The 25,210-nt window shown below is 42.3% G+C and overlaps 2 protein-coding genes across 3 annotated transcripts in view; one reads left to right on the forward strand and one right to left on the reverse strand.

Moving 5' to 3' along the window:
• Positions 1–61: 61 nt before the first annotated feature.
• Positions 62–6,475, reverse strand: LOC139383022 (AP-2 complex subunit sigma). The gene is made up of 5 exons (XM_071127315.1): positions 6,311–6,475; positions 5,201–5,350; positions 4,720–4,833; positions 2,258–2,317; positions 62–1,592 (listed from the first exon to the last, which is right to left on the reverse strand). Exons 1-5 carry the CDS (start codon positions 6,311–6,313, stop codon positions 1,491–1,493), a joined length of 429 nt encoding a protein of 142 aa, XP_070983416.1. The 5' UTR covers positions 6,314–6,475; the 3' UTR covers positions 62–1,490.
• Positions 6,476–12,461: 5,986 nt separating this feature from the next.
• Positions 12,462–25,210, forward strand: part of LOC139382295 (rho GTPase-activating protein 35-like) — a 107,074-nt gene continuing 94,325 nt past the window's right edge. The window contains exon 1 of one of the 2 annotated variants that reach the window (XM_071126182.1): positions 12,462–12,599. The gene's annotated coding sequence lies outside the window, so the exon portion shown is untranslated. Of the gene's footprint in view, positions 12,600–14,417; positions 15,008–25,210 lie in introns of those variants that run through there. The other variant, XM_071126183.1, reaches the window with a different exon arrangement.

The following is a 25,210-nucleotide window of genomic DNA, read 5'->3' on the forward strand; positions in this document are numbered from 1 at the left end:
ATACGTTTCCCAACTTCAGTGCTTAAATTGATGTTCTTCAAACATTCACAGTATAAAAAACACAGGTTAACATTTTATTTAGTACTTTGATTAGTTTTTTTATATACACTGACTGGGTAGTTTAGCAACAGGAGACCCCAACACATCTTTCAACAATCTCACACAGGACAGACAGGTGGACAGGAGAGGGGAAGTAGTACATTGCACTAAATCCAAAATAAGACAAAGAAAAACTTAAACCATAATAGTAGCATGTGAAACCTGTGTGTTGGGGAGGTGCAAGACTGGACATGGTTACAATGAGGGACGAGTTACAAGGCGGTGTTGTCACAGACCTACTCGACAACTGCCTCGGGTTTTGGTCATATCATTTGGCCTCTGGTTGTTTGGAAACCCTATTTATGTGGTACGAATGAGGTGACCAGGGAATATTAATGGAATTTCCCCCAATTCAGATCGGTGTATTAAAACACTGTGACAACGAGACAGGCAGGAGAAGCTGGGGAAAGGCCTGGAATAGACAATGGTTTCACACAAGATACACTATATATGTACACCATACAAAACAAACTTCACAGTACTGCTTTACTTAAAATATATCACTGTATAATTTCCCTTAAAGTATTTGTGTGTTTAAAGTTGAACATATCTGGTTGGGACTAACGAGCACCATTATGTGGAGTGGAGACGCATTGTCTGATATACAACCTGACATGATACTGACAGTTATTTAGAGTTGATGAAACCCTGCACAGGTTGCCATTGCCAGACCTCAACAGCACACTTAGAAAGTGCACTCCATTGAACTGTGAACCACCACGAGAGGTCAACGGCTTCGATGGGCATTTGTAAGCGGTGGTTTAGTCACTCCTCAGCTCAAACTGATTCTCCCAGACAAGACGTACGGTGCAGAGAAGACAGGGATATCACAGGCAGTTTTCGCAAGGGTTTTCTTATGCTTTTTTAATTTATTTTTTAGCTACTGTAGTGACACTGGGGTTGCCAGAACATTGAACCCTTGTCATCCTCTCTCTCCACTAGTATAGGCTTGATGGCGGGATGTACAGGTGAATAACTGGCAACCTTAATATAACTGCCGTAAGTGCAGCCTCCAGCTTGAGACAGGGCATAGAGAGAACATTTATTTTCAGTGCTGCAAATATACTCATCCAGATGATTTTACTTGAACTGGTGGTTAAGAAATGTAATGATAAGGGCCGAAATACAGCCTTTCTGGGGCATAAGAGGTTGAACCTTTCTCATTGTTGCAGATCGAAATGTAATGTGTAGAGCTGAATCGATTCTGCATGACCGAAAACGATGTCTGTTCTATACCCTGCATTTCTATCTGAATGTTCTGTGACTGCACCCTCGTGAATAAGCCCCTGGTTTCTGTAAGGGGTGGAAGATGGCAAATGAGAGGGGGTCCTTTACAGAGTGACATTGATGGTGGGTGGGTGATGGACTGGTCAAGATGGCTGCCCTGTTGGCTACTCGAGGGACTGGAGCATTAGCAGCTGCTTGAGGACCTTGGTCTGGCTCGTCTCTCTGATCTCCCCCGCCAGGAACATCTCATCCACCACCGTGTACACCTGGGACAGAACACACAGGGCAGGTTAGGTCAGAGGTCATCCTACTGCACTGGTCAAATTCCCTGTGCGCACACAGCTTTAAAAAATAATAAAATAAAACAGAAGTGTTGGGAGAACTGTATAGATCCTGCAGATTCATCTCCACCCCATTACGTAAATGGGTCTTTCTAACAGTGCGTAGGCCTTGCTGCTGTGGCACTAGATCTAATAGAGAGGGGGTTGATGTTGAGGCAAGCTGTTTGCCATCATGTCACTTTCTGGCACGTTCTGTTTTATTCGTGAATCCGAAGACATCACAGAGCGCAGCAACTTTTAGCGTGGGCTGCGCTTCTTTAAGGTTCAGCGAGTGGGCGAATATTCAGAAATGCCTTACGTAATTGACACGATAACTGCTTAAAGGGCAGTCATCAGAGGAGTCTTAATTGCTTAACATTTCTGGCAGAGGAAAACCAACCCCCACCAAATTGATGTGGATGAGCCTAGTTGACTGATTGTTGTAATTACGCATCACATCCTCGTTGCCATAGCACCTCCCCATTGCAATGAAAGAAAATAAATTAAAATGATATCTTTTCACCTCCCCCGGGTTTTTTCCGCTCCTTTCAGTTTTTCCTCTTAGCACAGTGTTTGTGGTTTTAAAAATCATCAACACTTTTTACTCTTACCTTGTAGAAGTTGAACACCAGGTCCAACTCGCACACGTTGTGGAAATACTCATTCAACACCTAAAGGGGGGAAAGACGACACAGGGGTCAGGTTTTGTTACATTAACTATTTAGTCTAATTCATAGCTAGGATACAGTGTAATCCATAGTACAAGGCTGTGGTCTGAAGTAGTGCACTAGCCTATATAGGGAATAATTTAAGGGCCCGAGGAAGTCCAGCATTCCAGGTCGCAGTGCTCTTGAACCCGAGTGTCAGGAATCTCAGCTGTTTTCCTTCACGGGCCACATTCCGCCTGCCCCTTGTACCGGGAGCACAGTGCGAGCTGTTCTGCCATTTCCCCTCGACCCCGGGAGGAAAGCCACTCAGGCAATGCTTTTTGGGAATATGAACGAACACCACCAGAGAGATGTGTCCTTCCCCCACTTTGGTGTTTTGGCCTTACTTTTGCATCGAGTCAGACTCTATATGGGGGCGTATTACACTGGGTAAGAATGCATAGAAAATAGAGCCCCACAGTCGAGGTGTCATAATACCCATAAGACCTAGAGGTCAAACAGGGAAATGGTTCCAATTTTTCCACAGGAGAATTTAGAAATACTTAAAATTAGTGATGCACAGATATCCGATATTTTCCCTTGCAAAAAAAAAAAACAATCCCGATGTTAAACATTTTATAATGCTTAAGGCCGCTAGTACAGTCAAATAATTCACACACACACCGGTTTAAGGCACTGCATCTCAGTGCAAGAGGCGTCACTACAGTCCCTGGTTCAAATCCAAGCTGTATTACATCCGGCCGTGAATGGGAGTCCCATAGGGCAGCACAAAATTGGCCGAGCGTGGTCCGGTTTTGGCCGGGAGAAGCCATCATTGTAAATAAGAATTTGTTCTTAACCGACTTGCCTAGTCAAATAAAAAAGTTACACACACACAAGCTTGTTGACCAATCAGGACCTGAATATGACTGCAAGTCACATAATAATTTAACACGTTCATACATTTTTTTACGTAGTTATTACACATTGATTACACTAACACCCGTATTTCATATGTCACAACGATTCATCGATACGTATGCTATGACGCTGGTCAAGTTGTCTCGCAACAGTGCTGGTCATAAGAAAAGCTAGCTAGCTCATGGATGCAAAACGACAATCTGTTTCAGCAGCTAGCTAACTATATAGCTAGGTATCATCATCTAAAATAAGATTGGTCTTATAAATGAGGGTTATTTGATTGATGGTGGTCGGACCCATCTATGTGAAGCTAGCCACAAGGATTAGCCACAATAGTGGACTTTGGTTAGCCTTCAAAATAAAAGTATGTCATTGACAGTGATGCAAATGAATACAAATAGTAGAATTATGCCATAATTGAATAGATCATGCTAAACAAGGTTGGAATGTTATATAAAATCAACAAAAGGCTATGTTAATTTCACAAATCTGTTAATTTCACTGGATGTATTATACTTTAGAATAGCATTGGGGGCATACTTATTTCACTGTACAGCCTTACCGATGGATTGTGGATCAATGACATGGGGTATCAGTCTACTCAGTGACACCCAGAGAACATTAGCATCGTAGCTCTTATTGCAGGGACTCTAAAACAACTGAATTGAGCCACATTTATTGTCAACCTGTGTATTAAACACTATTTCCAAGGAAAAACAATACTGTTTCTAAAAATGGTGGAAAAACGATTGGAACTATTGCCCTGTTTGACCGCTAGGTTTTATGGGTATTGTGACTCATATTGTGGTACTCTATAGGTGTGTTCGTAAATTTGCTCTGGCTATCTACTCCGATTTCAGAGCACTCGCGGCTGAGTGTACCAGAGGGCAGAATAACTGATGAATATACGAACACTCAACACCCGTTGAATATGGCTAGTGTCAGTAAACGTTGGTAAAAAAAGCATCATTAAATAATTGTTGCCAGCAGCACAGTTACAGTCACCAACGCTCTGGATAACCAGCTCGGCTAGGGTGAGTAAAATGGCTAGAGTGGGGTGTTCTCTCATTTATGTCCGGAAGTAGCTAGCATGCTAGCCAACGTTAGCCAGTTAGCTTGGGTGCTTGACTGCCTTTGTGAGGTCAGAACGCTCAGATCAACCCTACTCCTCGGCCACAGCGTCCAGTGTGCTTCCTGAACACTCCAAGAGCGAAACGCTCAGAATTTACAAACAGACAATCTGACAACGCTCTGAATTTAATGAACGCCTAAAGCGCACTCCTGCACTCCAGATTTAATTGATGAACACACCATATATTCTAAAAGAGCTGTAGGAGCACATCGATACAATAATTGACCAATAAAACATGCAGCTATGAATGTGGAGATTTGATTAGCCCACATTCCTTCACATAACCAGCCAAAGAGTAATTGACATGAAACAGCTCCCACATTGTGTATCATCGTAATAAACAGTCTACGGGTGAGTGAATGTGACATCATACCTCCACAAAGTTGTGAATGCCCTCCAGGTATGCCAGGTTGTTGTCTGTCACATCCACACAGATACAGAAGTACAGACCAGCATAGCGCCTATAGATGATCTTGAAGTTCCTGAACTGAAGACAAGACAGACAAGTGTCTCAATATGTGCTTTTCATTTAAGAATAATTAATAGCATATCGAATTCAACTTGGTTAACCAATTAGGGTTACAGTATGTCAGTGGAAAATATAGCTTATTATCCACCGCCTCTTCAGTGTCACAATGTGTGCTACAATTTAGGCCTGTGTCATTGTAAAGCCAAGTAAACAGTACGCCAAATGCAGCTCCAGACCTTGAGTTACAGTACCAGGTAGCTTTCAGCCTTGCTAGAATGGCCAGATAGTGACCACGAATACAATTGCCAGAAACAAATAGCCTACATTAGGGCACACACAGACTCCAACGCACGGACATGGCATCGAGTAGATCCTTCCGCCTTACCTCCACAAAGTTGGTGTGCTTGGCATCACGGACAGTCACCACAGCATGCACCTCCTCAATCAGCTTCTGTTTCTCGTCGTCATCAAACTGCATGTACCACTTGGCCAGTCGGGTCTTCCCTGCTCGGTTCTGAATAAGGATGAAGCGGATCTGTATGGCAGGAACAGAGGGGAGGAGAGATAATGAAGAGTGAGAAATGCTCTGCAGTCTAGTACAGGGGCTCTCCAGCCCTGTTCCTGGAGAGCTACCCTCCTGTAGGTTTTTGCTCCAACCCCAGTTGTAACTAACTTTGTTCAGCTTATCAACCAGTGTGCTAGATTAGGGTTGAGTGAAAACCAGCAGGACTGTAGTTCTCCAAGAACAGGGTTGGAGAGCCCTGCTATAGTAACTTAGCTAGCTACATCACAACATTCTGAACTCGGCATATAGCCAAGCTAGACTAGGCCTGAATGTAATGTAGCTATAGAACTTGATTTTCCCGTTCTTCTTGTCAGAGAGTCAAAGTTCTACACACTTCATTTCCAATGTGAACATTAGGAAACAATGAACGCTCGCTAGCCTTGTCTTGAATATGGCTTCTCAGATCTAACTACGGGTAAGTAACGTTAAGCGTTTCACTGTAATTTTATTTGATTGATTCACTGTTCTCACCACTCATGCATCATCAGTTTCACCTATAACAAACACCAATAACAGTGCATTTCTGAGCATGGATTGGTTAAGAGTGTACTGACAGATTCGCATTCCTTTACAACACCTAACGTTAGCTAGTAATCTAACGTTAACTAGCCACACCCTTCCAGGTCAAGATATATAGCTAGCTATGTCAACTAGCTAGGTGGCTAACTAGTCTAACGTTACTGACAAATGCAAGCCAGGCAGTTGCTTCGTAAAAAAACTATATATATAATCGAAAGCCGGATGTAGCTAATCGATTCATTTAGTTAGGTTTGTTTAATTCGAATATATAGAGTTATCTAGCTAGCTATACTTTATAGGCTTCTCATACATTTCACAGGAGAGATTGGCGAACGACATTGGCTAGCTAGCGGCTATGTTAACGTTAGAGCAAAGTAATTGGCCACAAAATCTACCCAATTGCAAACATACCATTGTCTTTTCTTTGAGTCAGTTGTTTTAAAACAAATAGAAATTCCCTTAGCCTGGTGACTTTTATTTGATTTTTCATAAATTCTCCAAATGACCAGGATTGTTTTGACGACCGATTGCCCGCTATCTTACCGAGCAGGATGTACAGGAAAAGCTAAAGGTGCAAGGCATTGCGGGAAATTGAGTTTTATTAGACCAGTAAAATCGTTAGATTTAAAAGTTAAGGGAATTATATATCCCTACAAGAACCATCATGCACCCCTCTCCGGCTTATTGTGTCAACTGCAGATTCGTGAGGTCCAGTCACATGAATATTTGGCTCAGGTTTGGCCAATCATTTTTTTTTTAAGTCAGAAGGGGGAAGTACAAATTTTGCAGTATAAATAATTTACAGGCATTTTGATTTATTGTAATTTACGGCACATTATATAACGGGTAAATCAGTTCCTGAATTCTGATAGGTTACAACCGTATTCCAGCCTGTGTCTATTCCACAAGTTAGCGCCAGCTAAAACTGACTTTTAAATTGCCTATTTACTCTGTTCCATTTGACTGTGCGATCCACTGTCTCATCAACCCAGTCAGATTATTTATGAATTTGATCTCCACTATTAAAAGCATCTAGACATGATCTCACATTCCTTTTAGACTAACATTCGTTTTCAACAGGGGAGATTTGTATAAACCTTGCAGTCTGTCTCCGACATTTGCAACACAGTATTGAACGCGTCTGGCAGCGTTTCTCAGCTGGCATCGTTTTTATGGATATAAACAACTAAAAAAGGTACAACTCAACGAAGTGCAGGTAGTTTGCAGTCTTTCCGGCTTCGGTTTGAAGTGATTGTGTTAGCTGTGTTGTTGGCGAGCTCCTCTGAACAATAGTCTCCTGACGATTGAGCACATTTTCTATGCCGGGCGAAATCACGCCTCATTCGCTCATTGTTATGGATGTATCCAAATAAATGTCACTAGAAAAAAACAGCTTAAACAAATGTGGCTACTTTGCTGCACTTTTTGCCGTGACCGTAAATTAGCCGTAGTTGGCTAGCTAGCAAGCAAAGGGTTAAGAACGTTGTCAGCCAGTATGGCAATGGAATGAACGACTGGGTCGTATCCATAGATGCAGAACAAAGAGACGTCTTTGGCAACAGAACGAACGACCAGCCGGCTTGGGTAGCAACCCTCGATTTGTGTCGGGACTACATATTGTGGAAGGATGAAATAGTATGAATACATTTGTCAAAATAACGTTAATGGAAATATTGCAATCGTTATTTGAATATGTTGGTAAACCCCTTTGTATTATGTTTGGTAACAACTTTGTATAAAAGTAATAATGCCCTCGAAGCCAGTGTATTGGCACGTTTGCCGGTCCGAGACAAAGTCAAATCAGATGTATTTATAAAGCCCTTCTTACATCAGCTGATGTCAAAGTGCTCTACAGAAACCCAGCCTAAAACCCCAAACAGCAAGCAATGCAGGTGTAGAAGCAAGGTGGCTAGGAAAAACTCCCTAGAAAGGGAAGTCTAGGGCCTAACAACACCCATGCCAATATATCCTCCAAATACCGGTTTCTCCGGCATGATCACTTAGGGTGTGTTCCTAAATTCAATCTGGAGTGCCAGAGTGTGTTCTGGGTGTTCGTAATTTCGGGGTGTTCAGAGCGCACACTGGACGAACAGGTTGAGGAGTAGGGTTTGAACCGAGCGTTCTGACCTCACAACGACCCAAGCTAACTGGCTAACGTTGGCTAGCTACTTCCAGAAACAAACGAGAGAACACCTCACTATTATTCGCCCCAACTGGTTAGGCTGTTTTCATGTTATCCAGAGCGTTGGTGACTAACTGTGCTGCTGGCAACAATTGAATTACGATGTTTTTATTGCTTGACGTTTACTGACACCGGCCATGTTCAACTGGTGTTGAGCGTTCCTAAATTCATCAACAATTCTGCGCTCTGGCACACAGACGAGAGCGCCTTGAAATGAGAGTAGATATCCAGAGTGAATTTACGAATGCACCCTTAATACATTTTGTTGACATCACTTCAAGTATGTTGATAAAGTATCACTTCAAGCTAAATAGGGGCTCTCGAGTGGCGCAGCTGTCTAAGGCACTGCATCTCAGTGCAAGAGACGTCACTACCGTCTCTGGTTGAATCACATCCAGCCGTGATTGGGACTCAAATATTATCCCAGCATCGTCCAGGTTTGGTCAGGGTAAATAAGAATTTGTTCTGAACTGACTTGCCTAGTTAAATAAAGTGTTGTGGTTTTTGTGAGTTGATTTATGATTTATTATATGATTTATGAGGAATCCAATTATCTAAAACAAAAATGGATAAATGTAATATAGGCTACCACTGTGCTTGATTATGAAAAGGAAAAAAATAGGCAGATATTTTTTTATTTATCCTAAGAACAAATTCTTATTTACAATGACGGCCTACCAAAAGGCCTCCTACAGGGTCTGGGATAAATAAAAATATATATGATCAAGTAATTTTATATATGAAGTTTACATACACTTAGGTTGGAGTCATTAAAACGATTTTTTTCAACCACCACAAATGTCTTGTTAACAAACTATAGTTTTGGCAAGTCAGTTAGGACATCTACTTTGTGCATGACACAAGTAATTTTTCCAACAGTTGTTTATAGACAGATTATTTCACTTATAATTCATTATATCACAATTCCAGTGGGTCAGAAGTTGACATACACTGTGCCATTAAACAGCTCGGAAAATTCCAGAAAATTATGTCATGGCTCTAGAATCTTCTGATAGGCTAATTGACATCATTTGAGTCAATTGGAGGTGTACCTGTGGATGTATTTCAAGGCCTACCTTCAAACTCAGTGCCTCTTTGCTTGACATCATGGGAAAATCAAAAGAAATCAGCCAAGACCTCAGAAAAAGAATTGTAGACCTCCACAAGTCTGGTTCATCATTGGGAGATATTTTCAAATGCCTGAAGGTACCACGTTCATCTGTACAAACAATAGTACGCAAGTATAAACACCATGGGAATACACAGCCGTAATAGCGCTCAGCAAGGAGACTTGTTCTTTCTCCTAGAGATGAACGTACATATGGTGTGAAAATTTCAAATCAATCCCAGAACAACAGCAAAGGACCTTGTGAAGATACTGGAGGAAACAGGTACAAATGGTATCTATATCCACAGTAAAACGAGTCCTCTATCGACATAACCTGAGAGGCCGCTCAGCAAGGAAGAAGCACTTGATCCAACACCGTCATAAAAAAAGCCAGACTACGGTTTGCAACTACACGTGGGGACAAAGATTGTAGTTTTTGGGGAAATGTCCTCTGGTCTGATGAAACAAAAATAGAACTGTCTGGCCATAATGACCATTGTTATGTTTGGAGGAAAAAGGGGAATGCTTGCAAGCTGAAGAACACCATCCCAACTGTGAAGCACGGGCATGGCAGCATCATGTTGTGGGGGTGCTTTGCTGCAGGAGGAACTGGTGCACTTCACAAAATAGATGGCATCATGAGGGAGGAAATGATGTGGATATAGTGAAGCAACATCTCAAGACATAAGTCAAGTTAAAGCTTGGTCGCCAAATGGGTTTTCCAAATGAACAATGACCCCAAGGATACTTCCAAAGTTGAGGGAAAATGGCTTAAGGACGACAAAGTCAAGGTAATGGGGTGGCCATCACATAGCCCTGACCTCAATTCTATATAAAATGTGTGGGCAGAACAGAACTGAAAGTGTGTGTGAGCAAGGAGGCCTACAAACCTGACTCAGTTACACCAGTTCTGTCAGTAGGATTGAGCCAAAATTCAGCCAACTTATTGTGGGAAGCTTGTGGAAGGTGACCCAAAACATTTGACCCAAGTTAAACAATTTAAAGGCAATGCTACCAAATACTAATTGAGTGTATGTAAACTTCTGACCCACTGGGAATGTGATGAAAGAAATAAAAGCTGAAATAAGTAATTCTCTACTATTATTCTGACATTTCACATTCTTAAAATAAAGTGGTGATCCTAACTGATCCTTAGACAGGCAGTTTTTACTAGGATTAAATGTCAGGAATTGTGAAAAACCTCCGACTTCAACTGTATGTAAGCACAAACACACATCACGACGAGAGATAACACTACATAAAGAGACCTAAGACAACCACATAGCAAGGCAGCAACACATGACAACACAACATGGCAGCAGCACAAAACATGGTACAAACATTATTGGGCACAGACAACAGCACAAAGGGCAAGAAGGTAGAGACGACAATACATCACGCAAAGCAGCCACAACTGTCAGTAAGAGTGTCCATGATGGAGTCTTTGAATGAAGAGATTGAGATAATTGTCCAGTTTGAGTGTTTGTTGCCGCTCGTTCCAGTTGCTGAATGCAGCAAACTGAAAATACGAGCGACCCAGGGACGTGTGTGCTTTGGGGACATTTAACATAATGTGACTGGCAGAACGGGTGTTGTATGTGGAGGATGAGGGCTTCAGTAAGTGTCTCAGATAGGGTGGAGTGAGGTCTAAGAAGGTTTTATAAATAAGCATCAACCATTGGGTCTTGCCACGGGTATACAGAGATGACCAGTTTACCGAGGAGTTCTCCGTAATCTAGCATGGGTAGGATGGTCATCTGAATCAGGGTTAGTTTGGCAACTGGGGTGAAAGAGGAGCGATTTACAATAGAGGAAACCAAGTCTAGATTTGACTTTAGTCTGCAGCTTTGATGTGTGCTGAGAGCAGGACAGTGTACTGTCTAGCCATACTCCCATAATCAAGATGTCTCATATAATTTTGACCTATTCCATTATCATTGATTTCTGTTTACCATATTAAACCCCAGAGGAAACAAACCATAATACTTTTACATTTTTCCACAGTCCAAATGAAACATACATGACAAACTCTCCGACATCATGCCTTCAACCACAAGGCCTATTTGCAGGGTGTAACATAGGCCATTATACAGGAAGACTGGGGCACAACCCTAAATCTCAGCAAAAACAACAAAACACACGTTGTCTTTCACAGCCTGTGACTTCCACACCAAAGGCAAGGAATACACTTTTGTTCCCAATCCCACACCAAGCAGTAACAGAAAGGAGAGTCTGACATTTATGTTACATCCCTTTGGCTGTCTTCTGCAAAATCACGGCCCCTGGGTTTGTTAACTGGTCTGGTGGGTAGCCGATCCGCTGCAGAACATTGTCCAGACAGCTTGGACAGCTCCTCTGTGCTGTGCGTTAGGCCGGGGAGGCCGAAGGGGGAGGGCGGTGATTGTCAGGGATTGCACAACTGTGAGTGGGAGGAATGTGCGTGCCCCTGGGACCCAGAAATATTTCAGCTGCAGAGCGAGTTGAGATGGGATAGGGAGAGTAAAGGGGAAACCAAGTAGAAAACAGGGCAGCTTCTCTCTCTCGTTAGGCTGCTTTGCTGTCTTGTTTTCCAATAGGTTTTCCAAGGCTGTTGTGGCTTTAAATGAATAGGAGCGTATGAAACAGTTCAGAGCATTTCCTCAATTTATACTCTGGTTAAAAACCAAGCAGCGTTCAGAAAGGTCTTGGTCAGAGAGATTGGTATAGTTGGGCCAGCTTGTCGCAGTGAGTGTCCCAGCAGTAGTTCAGTGGTGAAGGAGAAAATGAAAAAACGTGGACAAATTATGAATGGCACTTTGACCCCTGCTAGTCGTGCTCGGTGTGACTGGGGTCGTGCAAATATTGCCGTGAACTCACTGACTAATATGATTGGACAGCAAGCGGCTTGTTGACTCGAAATGCTGTACTTTCAACTTTGTTTAAATGGAGGATGTTTACCTAAAGCATTTAAAATACACAGATCAAGAGTAACTGTTAGTATGTGGACTGTTTTAGGATATTTAGCAAAGTAATTATGATAAAATGTTCTGCCAATAAAGAAAGTTATCCAACACCCAAATTAATACATAAGGATCAGTTAGTCACAGCCGGATTCGGACTGCATGCTGTAAAGATGGGGGGCTTTCTCAGACCTTGCGGGGGCCCTGCGAAACTGCAATACGACCTGTGTGTGTGTGTGTGTGTGTGTGTGTTTGTGTGTGTTTGCGCGTGCGTGTGTGTGTGTGAGAGAGAGAAACAGGGAGAGATTCAATGCATAACAAAGTTCCCAAGCCAATAAACATCGGTTTGAGTTGTAGAACGAAAGCTGAAGAACATAAGCCATCCAGGTACCTTCCACAGGTGCAGGAATTGTAGGCAAACTCATGGAAAACAGAAAGGAAAATGCCGTTCGCTGCTGCTCATGCTCCCAGGTGATATTTATTTACAACATTTCCACCTTTAGGTCTTCATCAGGCATAGTAGAACAACAATCATATTTAGTCGTGTACTCTTGGGGAAGGCCATAGCATTTAAGCTGACATGTTATAATCAGGACGACTGAATTCTTCTCAGGTGAAAAAAAGTTATTTCCAACCATTCAGTGAACAGCCATATGGCGTGAGTAAGTAAGTCTAGAGAACCGGGAATAACCTTGTTGAGTTTATAGATTTTCTGAATGGCTAAATAATAATATTCTCTTTCCCATTCTCCCTGTGTGCTGGACCAGATAAATGATTAGTTCATATTGGGAAGTAAGATTTGTGAGTGTCGTACATAAACGATTTATGCACGGAAGTCAGTGAAGCTAGTAAGTTAGACATCCGTTGCATTTTATATCAAATACATCCAATGCAATACAAGTATGCTATTTAACGTAGTTTACTTTCGTGGTGAATGCATAACTGACATGATATTTATATATCTATAATTGACGAACATGGATACATGTGTTCTACTGCAAAAGTTGGGGTCAATTCTTGGAGATTTATTAAAATGCACAGACATTTTTTTTTTTTTAAATACAAATTTTGCTGGAAGTGTTTTTCCAGTTCTTGCAAGTTGCATCTAATTTCTTGTCCTAAATTGCATTGACCTCATTTCCTAATTATTCTATAAATTAAAGGCATGTGCAGTTAATGGGGCAATCAGCAGTTGAAACGATAACAAAGCTTTTTCCCCGACACCCTGTTTTTAGCCAAAGCTGAGGGATGAGGCTGGGGAAATGTAACCACTCTACAATTCATAGACAGAGCTGTGGATGCAAGGGCCGACTGTTATGATAGGGATGAGTATAGCCAACATTAAGAACACCTTCCTAATATTGAGTTTCACCCTCCCCTTTTCCAAAGAACAGCCTTCATTCATCAGGAATGGACTCTACAAGGTGTGGAAAGCATTCCACAGGGATGCTGGTCCACGTTGACTTCAATGCTTCCCACAGTTGTGTCAAGTTGGCTGGATGTCCTTTGGGCCGTGGACCATTTTTGATACACACAGGAAACTGTTGAGCGTGAAAAACCCAGAAGCATTGCAGTTCTTGACACAAACCGGTGTGCCTGGCACCAACTAACATACCCCATTCAAAGGCACTTACATATTTCCATCCTCTCTGAATGGCACACATACACAATCCAGGTCTCAGTTGTTTCAGGGTTTTTAAATATCCTTCTTTAACCTGTCTCCTCCCCTTCATCTACACTGGTTTGAAGTGGATTTAACAAGTGACATCAATACGGGATCATAGCTTTCACCTGATCATGTCAAGGAAAGAGCAGGTATTCTTAATGTTTTGTATACCTGATGTAATTTGACCACGTTTTGAGTTATAGTGTTTTACATGTACTTACATGTACTTTGTTTACAAACATTGTAATAAAACAAGCTTATATTTTGCATCCTGATGGGGTCTGACAGTTAAACTGAGCTCCTGAGGCATTTATATATATATATATATATATATATATATAAGCTAAATTCTTCAAGAATCAATGGGAATCAATGGGTATATCCAATCGCCCCCTTTAATTAAATAAAAAAGTATATTATTAATACAGCAAAAAAATGAAAACGAATTATGATGACTCACTAATTATTAGGAGAATATAAGCAATTATTGTATTTAGAAACATAATGAGCGTGTTGTAATTGTGTCCATGCGCCACTGGGCGAGACTACAGCTCTCTCTCTATCCTCTCGGAATAGGACGGAGGAGGAGAGGCTATATTCGGGAGAAGGGCCGGGCCGCCATTATTGGGAAGCTGAAAAAAATACACTTACACACGGTCATACATTTGGGAAGTCTGTGAAGCGATACTCATAGGAAACACAACATTTAGGGTTGTAATTATCAATTGAGCACTGCGCATCAACTAACACCGCATATGATGTGTACGCGTATGGGCATATCTGTATATTGGACACAACAAAGGAAATAACAATTGGTCAAAACAACGTGGTGAACCAAGAGGAAAACACAACGAATCAAGTCTTTTCAACGCCCCTCTTTCCTAACGCGAACATCCAGGGGACAAGAAATTGAAGTTCTACTGCATTTTTCGAGATAATTTAGGTGTTTTGTGTCCAAAGGCAAGAAGAGGAACTCCACATGCAGATGGCACCGAAAAGTTAATAGGCTACTTGTGAAAATGGAGTCTTGATTTCAGGGTAAAAAAATATACCAAGTGTTCAAAAGGGGAATGTCGATATTTATGTGACTGATCGAGGAGTAGAATTTCCTCTTTGTTAAATTCTCGAGGCGTTGGGAGTGCTGTTTTTGCGTGTTGCGAAGGAGAACATTGGAGAGAAAGGAGTGAACGAGAGAAGAGGGAGGAATGCTATGGTATGTACCAGTTCATTTAGCCAATGTTTTATTTGGTTAAACGGTTAAAAAAATGAAAACAATTTACGTTAACTGACTATGATGGTGTGGTGTGGCAAGGTAAACAATGTTCCGTATATCAGTTGTTTTCCAGGTTTAAATGGGTAGTTGGGAGTGAAGTGGGGGTAATAAGTGAATCTCGTTCAGACAGGAAAAAAATGTGTAACAAACGGGTTTGCAATCTTTCTGTGTGGACTGGGGCTTGGTCAGGCCAGGCCAAGCTCTTCTGGGAGAATTAACCCTCTTGCGTAAAATAAATCTCTAATCTTAATTAATGTGCCCAATAAGTGTACTTTTAGAATAGATAATTATCAAAGCGTTTTTCATCTGTGCCAATTACTGGCAGTGTTCTATTGTTTTTCATTCATTTGTTCACAATGACATGTGACTGGACAGAAGGTAGCATTCATTGGCGATAATGTCTTCAGCCATTTGGAAATATAGTGTCCCCATGCCATGCGTAATAGCCCTATGTTATGGGCCGAGAAAGTTTACATGGTTTTTGACGAATAACAAATAAAACCAGGTCTTATGGTTGGCTACGTTACATCACCCAACGATCTGTCATTTCCCCTCTATTCAGGGAGAATTTTGCACTAGTGTCGGTCAAGGCCCATGTCAAAAGAGTTATGGACGCATAATATTCGTTAGTTACTGCGTAATAGGTTATAGGCTAGACTATCCTATCGCCATTTCGCCATTTTATTTATATTGCAGTTAGTCTTATTTCAAAGCTTCCGGCATAATGCCAATAGGCCCATAGTATCCCACTAGTAAGGGGCAGCTGGAGTGCAAGGCATGTTTTTAATCCGTCACCATGTTTTGATATTTGTTTCCTACAGAAACTGAACGGTTTCGGGAGGACGTTTTTATGGCCTACCCATCGAAGTGTTATGACCTATTTTAATCTAGTCTACAATTTCCAATTCTATCAAGTTGCATGTCTCGAGTTCGTGCGTTTTCTGTTTTCAGTGAACATTAATTTTGAACTTCAAAATGGAATATAGACTGCGCACCATACCCATCATTGTTTGTGATGCAAGTTGCAACATTGTATATCCTAAGTGTCTTACAAAAGCAAGTATTTCGTCCAATAATGTAACTACACAGATAGGATGACATGTCCCTTAATAAATAGGCATTCATTTGTGCTTGCGCTGAGAATGAGTGAAGTCCGCATTGTGGCCACTCCTATGTTGGAGTGCGTGTGGTATCGTGTACTACGCTATCCAACATCGCTCAGCGCATGGAGCAGTGAATTTGTCAACGGTTTCCTCTACGGGTGTAAAGGCTCTCTGACATATTGACAAACAGCCACGGTTGGTTTGCCTTCCCTGTTCTCCACTCTGTCAATTGTCACTGTTGTATTTATGTCTGCCAGTTATCACGTTCGAGACGGTCTTGTAGTTAGATACACGTCTAGTCTTACACATTTTGGTGAATTGTAGGCTATTAGGGCCTATAGATTTTTCTCTCGTTTTGTAACCAATCTCTTTGCATTCAGAGGTCCGAGTTAAGTCTGACTGTTTTGTAGTTCTTCAGCCATGTTTTGTTAATATGGGATTTCATTTGTTTCGTTTCGAGGAATAGTCAGATGGCTATGTAACATTATACAGGCCTGCGCAATAGAGGAATTTGGTGACCACAGACAATTGAGTTGAAATTAGCCCGTTCCTCGGCTAAGGTCAAGTAGTCAAAAGTTTATCGAACCACGACGTGTGTGTTTGGTGAGTTTGCCCTTTGGAGAGTTATTTGCACTGCTATAAAACAAAAACAAATCCTGATCAAAAGAGTGATTTGTCAACCACAGCCTATCAGTGGAGGCGGATGGGAGGAGCTATAGGAGGATCTGCTCATTGTAATGAATGGATTGCATAGCACATATCAACCATTGAAACCACATGTTTGACTTGTTCCGTTTCAATGAGCCCATCCTCCTATAGCTCCTCCCACCAGCCTCCTCACAGCCTACCTATTTCTTATCATTCAGCGATTTATTATTATATACCTTTTTAAATAGGCCTATTGAAGTACTGTATTAGTCATCTCCTTACACAGCAAGTATGACAACACCATTATGGAGTTGTTGGCTTGGGTGTCAAGAACTTTCCTAACATGATCACCCCCCACACACATTTACACTATAGCCTCTCGACTTCCGTGTACTTCCAGGCCGTTTGAGTAATGAATTGGTAGGCTCCCTTGTCTCCCAGCCCTGCTTCTGCAGATAGTAGGATCTGAGTTGACCTCCCACCATGGAGTGCCTGCTAAGAAAGGAATGCTGGAAGGGTTTGACCTGCTCTGTGCTGGGGGCCCGGAGAGGAGTCCGAGCAGGAATAATAATTATAATAGATTTATTTTGTATAGTGCTTTTCATTACAAACAAGATTCTCAGTCTCCGAACACATGGATGGATGGATGGATGGATGGATGGATGGAGGGAGGGAGGGAGGGAGGGAGGGAGGGAGGGATTAAGCTCTCATTCCTCCCTCTGTGTGAAGAGGAGCAGAGACAGTGTTTTGGTTTTATTTGAGGGAGAGAAAGTTTTAGAGGTCAGAAGAGGAACCACTGTGCCTTCAGGAAGTATTCACACCCGTTGACTTTTTCATACATTTTGTTGTTACAGCCTACATTTAAAATGGATTCAATTTAGATTTTATCACTGTCCAAAACAAAATACCCCATCAAGGTGTAATTTTGAGTCAATAAGCGTTCAACCCCTTTGTTATGGCAAGCCTAAAAACGTTCAGGAGTAAAAATGTGCTTAATAAGTCACATAATAAGTTGCATGAACTCACTCTTTGTGCAATAATAGTGTTTAACATGATTTTTGAATGACTACCTTGTCTCTGTACCTCACACATATAATTATCTGCAAGGTCCTTGCCTGGTTAAGTAAAACATTTATGTGAATTTCAAACAAATATTCAACCAAAAAGACAAGGGAGGTTTTCCAATGACTCACAAAGAAGGGCACCGATTGGTAGATGGGTAAAAAATTAAAAAGCTGACATTGAATATCCCTTTGAGCATGGTGAAGTTATTAGTTACACTTTGGGTGGTATATCAATAGACCCAGTCACTACAAAGATACAGGCGTCCTTCCTAACTCGGTTGCCGAAGGAGAACGCTCAGGGTTTTCACCATGCGGCCAATGCTGACTTTAAAACAGTTACAGCGTTTAATGGCTGTGATGGGAGACAACTGAGGATGGATCAACAAACATTGTAGTTACTCCACAATACTAATCTTAATGACAGAGTGAAAAGAAGGAAGCCTGTACAGAATAAAAAATGGTTGTATAGCAATGATCAACAACCAATTTGACAGAGCTTAGAAAATGGTCCAATCCAGATGTGCAAAGCTCTTCGATTTACCCAGAGAGACTCACAGCTGTAATCGCTGCCAAAGGTGATTCTAACATGTATTGACTCAGGGGTGTGAATACTTATGTAAATGAGATATTTGTGTATTTCATTTTCAATAATTTTGTAAAAATGTCTAAAAACATGTTTTTACTTTGTTATTGGGTATTTTGTGTACATGGGTGAGGAAACAATAATTTAATCCATTTAGAATTCAGGCTGTAACACAACAAAATGTGGAATAAGTCAAGGTGTATGAATACTTTCTGAAGGCACTGCAGCAGGCTCTCGATACTGCATCATTGGTCATGCCAGAGTTGTATATGTGGATTTCACTTCCTCCTTGAGGCACATTCCAAAACCTGCTCCAGACAGGAGAGTAAAGGTGGATGTGTAGAATAATCTTCTGCTGTGTTGGTCTACGATGGCCTGCTATATCAGAAAATGGATGACTGAACATTTTCCTCGATCTCAATAAACCTCATAGGAAAAACTCACTGGACACTACACAAACCCATGTGTCAGACTCATGCAAACACCACCAATTGCATGGAGCTGCTATATGGTAATACTCTAAATACTTTACCCCTATTTAAATTCTACATTCTATCCAGTTATCGATCTACTCTTCTGAGGAAGGGTCACAGGCTACATTATTCCCGTGAATTCAACTGCACTCTTTTGGCTAGTTGCTCTTCCACTGAACCGATCACAAACCCACTTTTGGTTTTGCCGCTCAGCTAGCCTGCCTCTCTGCTCCCAGGTAACGTATTAGCAGTCAGGACTTCCTGGTCTCAGCCTGATTGGGCCCTTTGCGGCGCAGACACACCTCACCAGGAAGCCGCGGCCCTCACAAACAGCGGTACCATTTGCTCGAGCAGCAGGCCCCTCCGCTTTTCCTGTACCTGCTCGCCCTTGCCCCTCCCTGGGCCGCAGGTTGTGCTACGAGTCCTTGGTCCGCCTCCTCATCTACACACAGCAGAGGGACCAGGCCATGTCATAGACATCAAGTCCCGGGACGTACTGATTTGGGTCGATACAGACGGTGATAAAAAAAAAAATTCTACAGGGCCTCGTCACACGTTTCAGGGGAGAGGAGCACCAGAGGTCTTCAGCTTCTCTAGGAGCAAGAGCACCTCTCCACCTTTTGCCATCGTCCTGTTTATTAGCAGGTCCTGGCCATCACAATACACCTGTAAAAGCTGTTCAAGGCTTATACTATACATGCTGTAAATAACGAAGTCCACTAGTTCTGACGCCTCATTTCCCCATCTACTAGCCCATACAGCCATGCACGTTCAGTCCCTTTGGTTCTGACAATGACCAATCAACGGGTCTAACATTATTGTTCAGCCTTCGCTAAAGACTAACATAATGTAGTGTTCAGATCACAATTCGGCTATAAGCAGAATCAATGCACACAATTCATGTATTGTGAAATCTGTTGTAAAATGTATTTTACGGTTTAAAAAAAGTTTATTATAAGGTATATTACTGCCTTAATTGTTGCTGGACCCCCAGGAAGAGTAGCTGCTGCCAATGTATGGGAATGCATAATAAATTCAAATATTGGCCACTAAACCCTTAAATCTATCCAACAGTAACCATGCCACATCTCATTAAGTGACGATGAAACACTCTGGTTTCTCAAAACACCTTGCCTCTGAATGAAATTTTCACCTGTTCATTCACAGATCTCACATTCCCGCCAGCCTAGGGAGACGTCATATTTCGTGGGAATGTTTCACAGAGCGAGAGCTGTTAAATCGTCCCTGTGTCTTACTAGGAAAAGTGATGTTGAAAAGTTTGATTGAAAGTGGAAGCCAGTGTTTTGATAGGAGAGCTAATTATAGACAGCAGCTATAGAATTTGTTGGCCAGATTACAGTGGCTCGCTTCTGAATGGCTGCCTTGTTTGAGACCCGAGAGTATAAGGCAGGGGAACGGCAATAAGAGACCATTTTTATCTGAATCATTAGAAAGTGTGCATGTGTTCAATTGCTGATTTTTATGGATGACGATAGCTTGTTACAAAGGACTCCAGGTTCTTGTGCTGGTCCAAAGTCAGTTTGATCTGTTGCTTTTGAGTGGTCAAGGCCAGGGTTGGGGAAGGGAAAAACTGATTCCATTGCAGCATAGGGGAACATATCTCAAGGTGTTATGGGGTTGAACAATAACTAGTCCTGTCCTGCAAAAGCCTATATACCCAATGTTTCCTAGAAATCCTTGTACTCCCATAAGCCTGTAAAATATTTCACAGGACATCAATGAGAAAGTGGATGCAATGTCTCCTCTTATCGATCACAAATCCCCACCCCTCCCTGAATTGCAAAGATGGTATATGCACACGTTACAAATACTGCTATTGGAGCGCTCCAGTGAAAGGTATGGGTGAGCTGTTGTGTGAATAGGGGTTATCAGCCTTTGTGAGGGCAGTTTGAATTGCCCGCCATGTCCTGGGTGACAAAAGGGGGCCATGATGTTTAGATGAATGGTGACCATGGAGATGGAGGCCCAGGATGTGGGCCACTGTTCGCTGCAGTGCTCCTCGAGACAAGATACAATTGCAAGAGGGAGAAAGGGGAATGAAGGAGATTAGAAACGAGAGCAAGAGAAAAAGGAGTGATGGAACGGGGGAAGAATGCAGGATTTAGTCAACAAGGAAAGAGAATCGAAAGGAGTAAAAAGCGAGGGAATGAAACTCGGAGCGAGGGGGGAAAAAGTGACTGACAGAGAGATGCACATTTAGTGAGCTGTTCCAATTATGTAAGACAGTTGGCCCTTTAGGCTGTGTTCCTGGTATGTGCCCCCTCACTTCTGTGCTAAGGGATCAGCAATCAATGGAAACCGTCAGTAACCCTGCTGTCTGGCTATTGGCCACGGGGGATTACTCAGCACATTCAGCCGAGGCTATGAGTAATGCTGGCGAATAAGGTGAGGGCTCTGAACTACAATGGGCAGGAACAGAGATGCAGACATCCAATGGGAGTTCTCTAATGTCTCTTTTCCGAAGCATTCATTGGCCTGATTGACAGCAAATTTGGCCTGAAGTATATCTCGGAGTATATCAGCACAGTTTCAGTGCATCTTAGTGGGGCTCAGGAGCCTCCATCTGTGGTTGTGAGCGACTGAGCCAGCTGTTTTATCTGGGGCACTTTGTTTCTGAGAGGCTAGAGACCCACAGGAGCACAGTGGAGTGCGAGATCAGGGGAAGAGCTCTCAGCGCATTCCACCCACACGGAGTTAAGCAGGCTAACCCGGAGCACGTGTGTGTACCTGCATGTGCGTAAAAGATCTCCAATATATTTTTAAATCTGGTTAGAGTCGTTTAAGTTTACACTGAAAACATTTGACCATCCCACCGCTGCAAAATGAATATAGGGGAAACACTGGAATAGGACTTTTGGGTGTGGAATTGGGCCTCCTTTTCTGAGATTTAGTACAATCAACGGGGGAACGGTCCCATGTGCTTTCTGAGTTTGGGGAGACCTGCTTTGGAGTAGATCCCGAGTCATTAGAAATCCATAGACCCTTCTAGAACATGACCTTAACTGGTTTTCATTTGTATTATCTGTTCCCAGCATCTGAGGGGATTCCAGGTTCTCTTATGTGCTGTCACCGCAGGAAGCGTTGTCTTTTATTCTAACTGTCTGGTACGTCGCTACACCTGCAGCACAGAGCGAGCGCGCTGTTCCACTTCCACCATATTCTAATTAAAGGTGACAGGTTTAATCACCGACTGATAAGCTGCCAGGAGAGGAGGGAAAAGAGCCCACAGACGACTAGAGGCCTTAAACAGCCACTCTTCTGAGCTTAGCTCTTTCTTTCGATCGCTCTCTCTCTCTCCCGCCCCCACCTGTCTCCCTCCAGCACTCCGCATCTCTTCGTAGAATCGTGGTGCTACATTAGTGTCAGCAGTGGTTCAAGACAGTGGAAGGGCACCACCTTGTCACAAGGCGCTAGTGTGGGATGCCATTTCGGGAGTTCTCGTGACCAGTATGTTGCCCTTTACCACTTCCCCATTGGCCCAGGCAGACTGGAAGGTGAGGGGCACACACAGGTTTCATATCAAGCCAAGTGTGACTTTGTGTTTTTTGTCGAAGGTCATTTCCATGTAAAATTACCCATGAGCACCAACGTGAAGATTTATAGGAGCATGTCAAATGAAAGCAGTCTTAAAACATACTAGTAAAAATTGTGTGCCGCCCTATGGGACTCCCGATCACGGCCAGATGTGACACAGCCTGGGATCAAACCCGGGTCTGTAGTGACGCCTCTAGCACTGCAATGCAGTGCCTTAGACCACAGCGCCACTCGGGAGGCCCTTCCGCAAGTTAAGAAACTTTGCTTAGTTGAAGAAATATTGTCTTACGGTTAGCTTGTTAACTGAACAAGGCAGTCACACACACACACACACACACACACTTCATATGAAACGAATGGGCTGGTAAGTGCAGCACAATGCGCACTACACTTAATCAAAGACCGTACATGTGAAGATGGGCAGGAACTGTTTCTCCAATAGAAATCCCGATCACACTTGTAGGTGACGTCATGGCTTGTCACTTTCATGAGGTTGGAGTAATAACATGCTCAACTACTTGAAAATATTGGCTCGAATCTAGATTGTGCCTTTAGATATAGAGAGAGATTCTTCCCTAGTTGTTCATTTTCACTTCACTCATTGACTTCACAAACCCCGGCCTGGCCTGATTGGTCTGTTACACAAGTTTTACCGGAAGTCCCACAATGTTGAGCCTCTGGGTTTAGAAACTCTATGACTTACTGTTGCTAGCTTGGTAAAGCAATATCTTGCAAGATTATTTGAATTACTTAAATTCACTCTCCATTATCCCACTGCCAGTTTGCTTGCTAGTTAACATTAGCTTAACCGTTCGCGTTACCATTTACCAGTAGCAAAACCTAGTTAGCTAGCTTCACACGTTCTCGGCAGCTGCTTCATTAAATTAATCCATTGAGATTTAATTATAATGTTGCTAGCTACACTAGTTATCTTGTTGTGGCCATCTGGCTAGAATCATGGGCGGAGGTGCTAGGTATCTATCGGCAATAAGATATCTCTTGTGTCTGATAGGGCTGGGCGGTATACCGTATTTTCCAATATACCGGTATTGCTGCATGGAAGGGTTGGGGTTTGTACTTGAAAGCTTGCTTTGTTAAATGTGATACGTCCTGCTTAAATCTTGTTAGCCGCTAATGCTAGTCGTTAAAAAAACAAAGCAAATATATCTGACCACAACATGGAAGAAACAAAGTCTAGGAGGAAGGTTAGGCCAGCCTATGGAGATGAGTCTTAAAGTGGAACTGATCCCATTTGAACAACTTTCCATAAATGAAAGAAACAGGTCATTGTAGTACTGGTCTTAAAGATCAAATTCGCAATTTGTTTCAAAACCAACTTCCATAAGAGTTTTTAAAGTGGTTTATATTTGACTCAAAATTCCATTTTACTTAGAGTAAGGCACTCTTGGCAGAATTAAATGGATGCAGTCAATGCATGACTAATAAAATTCCCCAAGAAATGTGACGCACTAAGCTACTCATTTAATCGAACTTGAACGACTGTTAGCATACCTCTTAGTTGTCATTCAAAATGTATTTGGCATCAATCAAATGAGCAGGCAGGCAAGCTGTAAATCCCATTCAACTGTGGATTGTTATTGGACTCGGGGCAGGCTGCTACTACCCATTGTATTCACAATGCAATTTTTGACCGAAAAAGTTAAACCCCCTTAACCTACCGTCCCCCGTGCCACATTTTTTCTCATCTGGCTCAGGCTAACATCGTTGCTGTTGTGCATAGGCAACCGAGGGAGATGGAGCCTACTGTTTTGGTTGTTTGATCAATGGGACTTTAAATTTAACCAGAAGTAAGACTCCCATGGTATTTTATGTATTCGCAAAAAAACATTAGGCTTTCTTCTTGTGACTTTTGCTACTGCTTTCTAAACAAAGTTCTGCTGCCTGTAAACACAGTCCAGTCTAGTGCAGCAGCAATTGCAAATTGAATGTTACATGCGTGTATGGCATGGCCTATTTGCATAAGGGGCGTACTCAAACTGTGATTTGGTTATGGCGCACCGGTCTGTGTAGAGCAGCCCTGGACAAGACTGGCAAGTTTTTAGTTTTTGTTTACTGCAGTGTCTTAATTGCGCAAACCCACAGCGGATTCCCTATTCATATTACTGTAGGATTTTCACAAATACCCGACTAGATGTTATTTCAAGACATTCTATGAAGGTATGAAAACATCATGAAAATTAGCATATCTATGTGCTTGCTTGTCGCAAAAATAGGAGCGGCCTATTCGTCCCAAGGGTGTATATGAAGATGGTAAAGCTACACTATGCAGAAATTGCTCTGCCGCTTCAGGGTTGCTAAAATTCTAATAGTTAGCCTCATTTCCGTGTGTGACAAAGTAGGCTAGTATAGTGTGGAAAATCATTGTAACATCTACCATGGTTATGGAAATACTTAGTAACAGGACACATAGAAATAGTGCACATAGAACAGATATACCGCTCCTTAGACTTGCTTTTAATGAGAATTACAGATCGGTTACTGACATTTCTATGTGGATTTTTGGTCGGGTCGCCCATAAAGTTAAATATTGCCACTTTTTTAATATGATATGACAGTGCTGTGTCAGTTCCTCTTTTTTAAAGTCTCCTTTAAAAGCTCAAACAGTCCGAACAGCTTTGAGATTATCTGGAAGGGCGTTCCATAGGTGTGGGAGGTAAAGACACGGTCCCCCATTGTGCATCGCCTGGTCCTAGGGG

Source organism: Oncorhynchus clarkii, chromosome 24, assembly GCF_045791955.1.
Source record: "Oncorhynchus clarkii lewisi isolate Uvic-CL-2024 chromosome 24, UVic_Ocla_1.0, whole genome shotgun sequence".
NCBI lineage: Eukaryota > Metazoa > Chordata > Actinopteri > Salmoniformes > Salmonidae > Oncorhynchus > Oncorhynchus clarkii.